The sequence below is a fragment of the Pan paniscus genome, chromosome 2 (genome assembly GCF_029289425.2).
Source record: "Pan paniscus chromosome 2, NHGRI_mPanPan1-v2.0_pri, whole genome shotgun sequence".
Taxonomy (NCBI): Eukaryota; Metazoa; Chordata; class Mammalia; order Primates; family Hominidae; genus Pan; species Pan paniscus.
Window position 1 is genome coordinate 144041254 of NC_085926.1, and position 9796 is coordinate 144051049.

At 41.6% G+C, this 9796-nt stretch overlaps 1 protein-coding gene across 4 annotated transcripts in view; it reads right to left on the reverse strand.

Moving 5' to 3' along the window:
* Positions 1 to 9423, reverse strand: part of PLOD2 (procollagen-lysine,2-oxoglutarate 5-dioxygenase 2) — a 90168-nt gene extending 80745 nt beyond the window's left edge. The window contains exons 1-2 of one of the 4 annotated variants that reach the window (XM_063602967.1): positions 8643 to 8722; positions 51 to 5925 (exon numbers count right to left, since the gene is read on the reverse strand). Coding sequence is in view for 2 of the 4 variants with exons in the window: in XM_003826505.6 (XP_003826553.1) it covers positions 8643 to 8751 (109 nt within the window). In the remaining 2 variants the exon portion in view is untranslated. Of the gene's footprint in view, positions 1 to 50; positions 5926 to 8550; positions 8576 to 8642 lie in introns of those variants that run through there. The other 3 variants (XM_003826505.6, XM_003826506.6, XM_034957563.3) reach the window with 3 other exon arrangements.
* Positions 9424 to 9796: the final 373 nt, after the last annotated feature.

The window sequence follows — 9796 nt, forward strand, 5'->3', positions numbered from 1 at the left end:
ACCCGTTTCTACTAAATATACAAAAATTACCTGGCCGTGGTGGCACGCACCTGTAATGCCAGCTACTCAGGAGGCTGAGGCAGGAGCATCGCTTGAACCCAGCAGGCAGAGGTTGCAGTGAGCCGAGATCGCACCACTCCACTCCAGTCTGGACGACAGAGCAAGACTCCATCTCAAAAAAAAAAAAATTCTATCTAGTGAAGAAAATTAAGTGTCCAATGGCTACAGTTATGCTAATATGTAATGTAATATGTCCCTAAGAAATGACAAATATACCTAGACCATCTATTACCACTTGTCTACCCATGGATCTCATGGACTCCAATCATGGAGAAGAGTCGTCTGTGTAAAAGAAAGTGGTAGGAAGAAGTGAGGAATGAGAGTGAAGAGGGGAGAAAGAAACGCTGGACAAGGACACAGAATTCATGAACCCTCAAAATGTGCTGGGTGTGCAGGTATCCAGGTTGCTTACCCATAAGTGCTTCTTTGATTTGCTCAGTTTTATATATACATTATTTTCCCTGCAAGAATCTTAGAATTTCAATACAGAACTATACCAAAGTCAGAGAAGAGTAAGAACTCTGAATCTCTGCTTTGTAAGTCTGTTCATTTCTTTGCTTCGGTGATTTTCCAGTGTGAGGTTTTGTTTTGTTTTGCCCTTGGTTACTTAGTAAAGTCACTGTTTAAAAAATTCCAACCTTGTCTAAACTAAACTAAGAAGAAAAGGAGGATTGTCCTTCTCTAGACGTGGCCGGCAGGAATTCCAGAGGCCCTGGACCAGCAGGGCATTCTGGTCACCACTGTGGTGCCAGCTGGAGGCCAGGAAAGAACCAGCATAGCCAGAGCAGGAGAAGAGGCCTCTGAAGACAAGGTGCCTCAGAGCTGGCTTGGACAAGACTGGAAAATCCCATCAAAGAACCCATCCGCCCTCTTCATAACAACAGCGCTCTAAGACTTCCCCAGGTGATCACATTATGGAGATCATTTTAGTCTACCAGCAAACTGTTAGCTGGTTCCTTTTTTCAAAAAGAAATAATTTAAATTCTGTATTTGCAGAATTTTTAAAGATGAGATAGCTGTTGGTGTTTAGTACATTGCTAGAAACAGGAAGGAAAGATTTAAATGTTTAAAGAACCTGTTAGAGAATGCATTTTAAAAGACCTAAATGTTACTGGCCCCCTTCTTAGCCCTGTGTGCAGCATCTGTTAAGTATTTCGCACCTGAAAGCCCACAAAAGTTGTGGCTTCAAACCATTTAAAACAGAATAGTCAATGACAGAGCAGCCTTGCCTGTGAGACACTGTGTGCTGGGGCTCTGGAATAAAGTATAGCTTCTGGAGCTTTTCTTCTCCCAGGCCAGATCGATGCCCTAGCATCAAAAAGCCAAGGTTGCCAAAATCCACATATCTATTTCACTTGTTGCTGTGCCTGTGGGAGGGTCAAGCTGTGGAGCATGATGCATATTCAATATCTCCTTACTGCACTTGAGTGTCCGAGACTGACCAGGAGTACTGTCAAGAACAATAAAAATTATGTGTACTTGAAAATTCCTTTGTCCCATAAAGAATTTTTACCTGCCCACAGCACAAAAAAAAAAAAAAAAAGAAAAGAAAAACAGCATTTAAATCAGAGGAAAGTCCTATCTCTCACCTACCATTTGGAAGGAACCCTAAAATAGGTTAGCAGTAACTAGAAAGCAAATGAGAAAGTTCTTTGTAAAAATTTGAGAATATAACCCCAAATTAAATGAGCAGATGATTAGTTAATGCACCAGGATGTCTTATGCACACAAGATAATAAAAGCAATATTAAAATCAATAAACTATCAGTGTAACAAATGATATTTAATTTCAACTCTGGCCCATTTTTGAAAATTCACCAATGTTTATATGAAACACTTTTCCTGACCACTTCCCTGCCTCAAGTAGCCCCTCATTTTAGCCATATGTTCACCAAGACTTTTATTTGTATTAGAAGTCTATTGAGTATATTTACAGTAATAATCATGTTCTTTATTGTATTCAAACTTGAAATATGGTTTTTTCTTTAAACTTCTGGTGTAGATTTTTATTATAAATACAGTAGTTCTTCAGCCAAAAAAGGAAAGGACACTCCAACGTAGTATACCTTGTCACTTCTGTATTGATAATGCCTGGGGAGTATCCCCATCACTCATGAACTTGCACAGAAACTGATACTCCCTTGTGAGAAGACTAATAATAAAAAAGAACAGCAAAAAAAAAAAAAGTTAGTGTTAATTGCTCTTAAAATGAAGAGCAAAGGTTATCCAGTTGCTATTTATAGATTTTTTTCCTGGTTAAAATTTAATTACAAACCTATACAAACTAAACTTTAAACCTAATTTCTTATAGCGGAAAAGAAATTGTAAACATGAAGCATATTTCCACACTAACAAATTAAGCATTTTCTCACTTAATCACATCTCCTTTAAGAAATAAATTCAAGAAAGGGGGAGTATATCCATATTTTAATAGAAATTTTAAAATGATTTTTATTTTCCTAAATCTGCCACAATGTGCTACTAAAACAATCAAGGCCTGAAAAAAATGCATGAGTCAATCAGTAACTAAGTATGTAAATGCATAAACCTGATTGTATTGTTTTGAAGAAAACCAAATTAAAATTAACAAAAGTACACTTCCCTCTTTTAATACACAAAAGAAAATCTGTAATGAAAATCTTCCTTTTGTGCATAAAAACAATGTATCTTTGCTCTTTGAATTGCTTGTAAAGTTACTCTGAAAACAAAAACTTATTTGAAGATACTACATTTTTAAATTATAAACAGTATTATTTGAAGAGGTATCTTTGTGACACAGTCGGGCAGTAATCAATTCTGTACTGCTGCACCATCTTTAGTAGTGTAATTACCAAATATGGGTTGCAACATGTAGGCTTTAAGGTGGTAAGCAGAATAAAGATAACAACAACAGAGTTGCAGTCCCAGCTACTTGGGAGGCTGAGGTGATAAGCAGGATCATCTGAGCCCAGCAGTTTCAGGCTGTAGTGAGCTATGATAGCATCACTGCATTCTAGCCTGACCTACAGAGTGAGACCCTGTCAATAAATAAATAAATAAATAAATAAATAAATAAAATAACACAGTCTCTATAATTCTACTATTCTAGATAACTATTTTTAACTGCAATCTCAATAGCTTTGAAAATTAGTTTCATTGGCCAGACACGGTGGCTCACACCTGTAATCCCAGCAGTTTGGGAAGCCGAGGGGGTTGGATCACGAGGTCAGGAGTTCAAGACCAGCCTAGCCAAGATGGTGAAACCCCATCTCTACTAAAAAAAAAAATACAAAAATTAGCCAGGCATGGTGGCGGGCGCCTGTAATCCCAGCTTCTCAGGAGGCCGAGGCAGACAATTGCTTGAACCCGGGAGGCAGAGGTTGCAGTGAGCCGAGATCACACCACTGCACTCCAGCCTGGGCGACAGAACGAGACTCCGTCTCAAAAAAAAAAAAAAAAAGAAAAAAGAAAGAAAATTAGTTCTGTTCAGTTCAGTTTGGGGAGGCAAGCATTCTACAGCAAATGCAAATGAGTAAGATGTAAATTAAAAAGAATATGTCATTTTAAAAGCCACCAGATTCTCAGTTTAGCCTAATTTATAGCAATGATTAAAGAAAAATACTCATTGATAAACGTGCTAATTATTTCCTCCCAGGAGCTCAGCCACAAATTCATAACCAGGTTTTTAGAACAAATTTCTAGAATATACTCAAGCTCTGAAGAAGAAATATGCATCTCCTTTCCAACTAGCCATCAGTGTTTTTATTCATTTTTGATCATGAGAACACTACTTACACCAAAGAACATGTCTTGATAGCTTCAAGTGCTATGTTTAAAAAGATGTAACAGAGAAACTCTATGTTTGAACGCAAAACACCACAGGAATCACCGGCAAATTCTAAAATGAAAAACAGGTCTCTGAAATGCCCAGAGCCAGCTGCTACCGTCCAGAAGCCAGCTCCTTCCCACAGAGCAGCAGATCGGCATGAGCCACAACTTAAGTGGGAATGTCATCTCCTAAGGCAAGGTTCGGCAAAGTTTTTCTGTACAGGACCAGCTAGTAAATATTTCAGACTTTGCAGGCCTCATAGTCTCTGTAACTACTACTCAGCTCTGCCTTGTAGCACCAAAGCAGCCAGACAATAAGTAAATGAATGAATGTGGCTGAAAGCCAATAAAACTTTAATTTCATATAATTTTCATGTTTCATAATATATTATTCTCCTTTTGATATTTTTCAACCATTTAAAAATGTAAACATCTCTGTTAGTTCACAGACCACACAAACACAGGTAGCTGTTTGGGGTCTGCTAGATTTGGCCTATGGGCCATAATTTACCACTCTGGCCTAGGGCCCAGTTTTCCTTCAGCCTGTGCCTACTCCTTTCTCCTCCTTTTACATAACCTGCAAATTATGTCTTTTCCCTTTTAGCAAAGCTTTCCTTTTGTTTCTCTAAGTCACTGATGGCCAGTTTCTGTTTCTTTCTCATAGGTCCCAAAAGTCCAAGAGAACAATTATGAGGTCAGGAAAGACAAGCACAGCCTGAAGAAGGGGCACAGGCCCCTCTTCTACTGCTTTCCAGCTATGTGAGCTTGTGCAAGGTATGTAACCATCCCAAATCTCCATGTCACCACCAATAAAAAAAATTATGGCACCCAACTACCTGAAAGTAATAGTGAAGGTGCCACTTTGTATTGAGTAAAGCAGGTAAAGCAGGAAATACAACCTGTGGAGAAGGGTTGCCAAACACGGTTCAGAAACAAGGCAGCAGATATTTCGCTTCTAAGCTGTTAAATCATGTAGCGTATGGGTTCCCAAGCAGAGAAAGGAAGCTCAGTGAATTCAGATAAAGTTCTGGGGGAAGAAGAAACTAGCAACCTCATTGACTGCACGCTACTTTTCATAATTCTCAGAACAGACCAGAAACTCAGTAAGTAAAACCTGAGAATGTCTGTGGCAAAACAACAGTGTAGATACTGAAGAGCATAAAAATGAATAAAACTCAGCCCTTCACTTTAAAGAGTTTATAATTTATTAAACATAAGGACCTATAGTACAAAGTAAATATGATTTGTATAAACCAACTACATTAAGAAGTTAAAAATAAAAAGAACCAAACAAAAATAGCCAGGAGAAGAATTTCCTAGGAGCTAGACTTAAACAATAAACAGGATTTCAAAAGACTAAAAAGGAAGGAACAGAAATTTGAGAGTGCTATTCATGCACATATCTAGGATTACAGGACATGCAGATTCTCAATTCCAGTAGATATTATTAAATTGTTCTCCAAAGACACTGTGCTTCCATCAACGGTCAATTCCCATCCTGACATTTGGTACAATCAGAGTTTATTTTAAGATGCTTTGTCCCATGTGATGGATAGAAAAGGGTAGCTCAATTTAATTTTCATTTCTTGTCTTCACATTCTCTATAGTAGTTTTATATGTCTGTTGTCATGTGAAATAAAAGGCACAGTCTGTTTATGGATGATAATGTCATTCTGTGTGGCTGAAGCACAGAATACAGAAAGTACAGAGGACAAGACCCTCTCTCTTCCAGAGGTTTCTCCAGGCCCTTGCTCTTTTCCTCTCCACCCCATAAATTGCTGGTTTGCATCAGTAGATAGGGACAAACCTTTCCTTTTTTCCTTGAATGTACCACAGTAAATTAGAGAGTTTATAAATGAATGAATGTGGTAGAAAAATACTGGTCTTGACAGAAACATTTGAAACCATTTCCTTTATTTTTGCCCAAAACTTGGTTTCTGCCCAGTTTGGATCATAGAATAGTAAGGTGCCTCAGAAAACACACACAAATTTGATCCAGGTCTGGAGACATGACGGCAAAGACTTGGCAGGAATACATCCACCTTCTCCTTATCCCATCTAGAAGGCAGAAAGGGCAGGAAAGATAAATCAGGGTATGAACCTGATTTACTGGCACTGATTAAGAAGGTTCTGCCTCTGAAAGCTCCCATAAGGATATAATTTTCAGGTAACAATTCCTATACGTTATTTTCAGAGAAAATAATTATTTTAGCCAAAATCTTATTTAGTCTTTCCATGCTAAGAATAAAGTGGCAACCAAAAGGAATCAATACAGCACACAGAACTCTCAAAAATTTAACAAAAATCTATGTTCTCAACTCTGGTCAACAAAGCACCAGAGCTAGGAAAAATTACACTCCAAAAATTGATGAATGTGTATCACATTCCCAACTACAGTGGGTAAACTGAAAATCACTGTAAATATTTGTTTTCAAAAATAATTTGCTGTTATCATTCCAGTAACACTATAATGCCATATTGCCTCAAATACAAATAGATTAGTCTAATCCAGTGATTCTTAACCCTGGGCAATTTTGTCCCTCTGGGGACATTAGGCCTTTTTTTTTTTTTTGGTGTTCAGATTAGAAAGGTTATACTACTGGCATCTAGTGCACAGTGGTTAAGGATACTGCTAAACATCAATGCACAGGATAGTCCCTCAAAGCAAAGAAGTGTCTGGCTCAAAATGTCAATAGGGCCAAGAAATTGTGATCTAAACCATTTCTTCTTGGTTAGCTGGGACATGTTGACAAATATACAGGGTTAGAGATGATAAGCACTCTTCTTAAAGAACTATTAAGCTAGACAATTTAGGGTCCTATAGAAGATCTTGATATTTATGTCAACGAATAAGCTTCTATTTAGTAATTTTCAGTTGAAATATGTAAAGAATAAAATAGACCACAGTCCATGATTCTGCCCACTTTATCAAGCAGTTTACCTCTACATTTATTAGTTTATCACATAACCTATGAGAACACCTACCTACACCGAAATTTGTAATCAAACTGACTACTGCTGGCTTCACCTATCACAAATTAGTATTTTCCCACATTTCGACCCTAACCGAATTCTCCATGCCTGCTTACCAAGTGACCAGTCCTCAGATTTAAACAGTGGGTTTCATGTGGTCGTTTCCTGAGGAAACTTTCATACCTAAAATTCTCTTTCTCTGATATCACAATCCATTAAAAGTTTACTGTCCAGTTCCATGAAATTTAAAATCCAGAGTGAGAAGGGAATTTGATTTTGACTATAAATATAAAGGCAGATACAAAGGGATGTCCTCTATTTAAAAGTTAGGGGTGTTGGCAATGAAGTGGAATAAAATATACCAAGGCCAAAGAGGCCTCTCTAAATATTACAAAGTCCTTAGAGGTTATTTTATTTCCCAGTTAAAGTTTCCTTGGGTGTTTCAACAAAGAAAGACATTTTTCTGGGGAAGGCTTTTTGTTCTGTTTTTCCTTTTTAAATTTCTCTACTTCCAGATTTGCTGAAAGTATTTACTTTCTACTTTCTAGATATTATGTTAGAAGAAATATTTTTAAATTATGCAAAAGTTTAGTTCAAATTTAGAGGAATCACACGGGTTCAGAAATCCATTTTTAAATGGTCACATATACCTAACAGAAAGAAAAGCATCCTGTAACTGATAGAAATCCATCTGAATGCTGAAGTTTCTCAAGCTAACAAAGCAAGCACTGTTTTGTAGAAAGATAGGCAGTTCAGCCTGCTGACGCTTTCTGAAACACTTAAATATGAAGACAAAACTATCGCTACATGGATTAGCTGGACTGCAAACCAAATGTCACTTTCTGAATGTAACTCTGAAATAGAAATTTCTGTCCTTAGGCTTAAGAAAAGTTCAAGTAGAAAAGCACTCTATTATAAACTTGGGGGAAAAAATGGTGCCAAGATGACTTAACAAAAAACAAAACAAAACAAAAAGGACATTAGAAGGTCATTTAAATGCAAGATCTAATTTCAGAGAGTTGAGCACAAAGAGCACAAATGTGGAAAACTCCAAGGATTTTTCATGTGCCACAAAAGGCAGCAAAGCATGTTTAGACAGACGTGGTGAAACTCTCTTTAATCTGGCTAAATATAAAACGTTTTGTTTTACACAGCTTCTGAAAACAAGAAACAGCACCGGGCTCAAGAAAAGGGTAGGTAAGGGGAGCAGCTGTGTGTCCACAGCTTCCCCTTCAGATCCCAAAGGAAGAAAGCTGCCGCCTGGAGGTACTGGGTAGCCAGGCAGCCTTACTGAAAACAACTAAGGTTTTCGAGCGAGCGTTGTTTTTGGCAAGAGGGAGGTGTTACCGGCTGCTTCCTGGGGTGCTGGAAGGAATGTGTCACCATCAATTAGAAAGTACACTTAAGCCCCGTGTTTAGGTCACAGAAGGAGTACTGCCTCGTCCATCAAGGATAAATCCATGCCAGCTCTCGGAAAGGAGGGGAAAGGAGAGCTGCAGGAAAGGTGTTGGTGCCCATGACCTGCAAGTCCAAAAGGAAACTCCAACTTGTTCTGCCGGGAAATTCGGGCACGCTGAGTTCACCGAGAACTCCAAGAAGTCAACGAGGGCGGGTGCCCCTACACTTCCCCAGGGACCAGCGCCGCCCGACCGCAATTCTGGGGAAGACCCCGGCGGTGCTGGAGAGGAGGGACAGGCCCCCACTACTCACCTGGCCAGCCCCGCGGAAGGGCTGGTGGATGAATGAACTGCCCCCCCGCCGGCCGAGCCTCGCGGGACAGCGGCGGACCGCGGGGTGCTCACCTGTGGGGATGCTCGAGGGCTTCTCCGAGTCCGCACCCAGACAGGGATTCCAGGGGTGGAGGACGAGCGCCAGGAGCAGCAGCTGAGGCTTCACCGTGCATCCCCCCATATTCGGCCCTCGAGGGCCGCGCGGGCTCAGGCGCCCACGGCCCCGCAGCGCCGCGCTTCTCGCGAGAACGCAGAGACCCGGGTCCGCCCTGGGCCGCCGATTGCGGGCGGGAGCGGGCGGGCAAGGCGCGCGGCCGGCAGCCGGAGCGGCGCGTAACGCAGCAGAGTGAGGTCGTCGGTGGAGGCACGGAGCAGCAGGCGCCCGGGGCGCTGCGGAGGCCTTATAGGCTCCCCGAGGGGAGGCGACGGGGCGGGCCGCGTCCTGGCTATTGGCCGCCCGCTGACCCGCCGCCGCTGCGCACCCGGTGCGGTCGCCTCAGCTCGCCCTCCTGGGCCCCACGTCTGGACTGTTTGCTCAGCGCGGACGCTATTTAAGGAGCTGCCTGCGGCTACGTGTGGACGCTCACGCAGCGCTTCTGGCTGGAACGGGGAAGCCTGCACTTAGCTTTGGGAGTGGGTTTGGGAGAGGGAGGAGGAGCCGCCGGGAGTCTGGCGGGAGGGCGGTGTTCCCGTCTGGGTTCCTCTCTGCTGTCCCAGCCCCGGTAGCTTCCACAGCAGCCTCGAAGGGTGAGAATTTGCTCTTCTATGGACTTGGATACTCCACCCAGTCTGAAGTGACTGCAAATCTGCGGTAATCTTGGCTGACTGGGACCTCGCCAGACTCTTAAGCCATGGAAATGGATCGCCCCTCATTAATTCAGGGGCAGGTTCATCACCCTGTAAAAGGAAGGCCGTGCTTTTATTTTACTCTGTAAACCGAAAGTTTTATTGTCCAGTGAACATTTCTTGCTCCGCCGCTTGTGCCAAGAGAGCCTTAGACTCTTTCCAGTAATGAGGCTTGTAAATCCTGCAGAATCGGAGCCCAACGTGTGTAATGCCGGGGCTGTGCTTACAAGATCGTGCTCCAGTCCGCATGGAAAATTACTCCCAAAGACGTGGTCGGAGAGGTCGAGATCTCTGAGCCTTGGCCCCCACTGCTTCCCCTTTTGACTGATGTCTAAGAAAATTCCCTTTTTTTCTGTTCTCACATTTTAACTAGCCAAGGG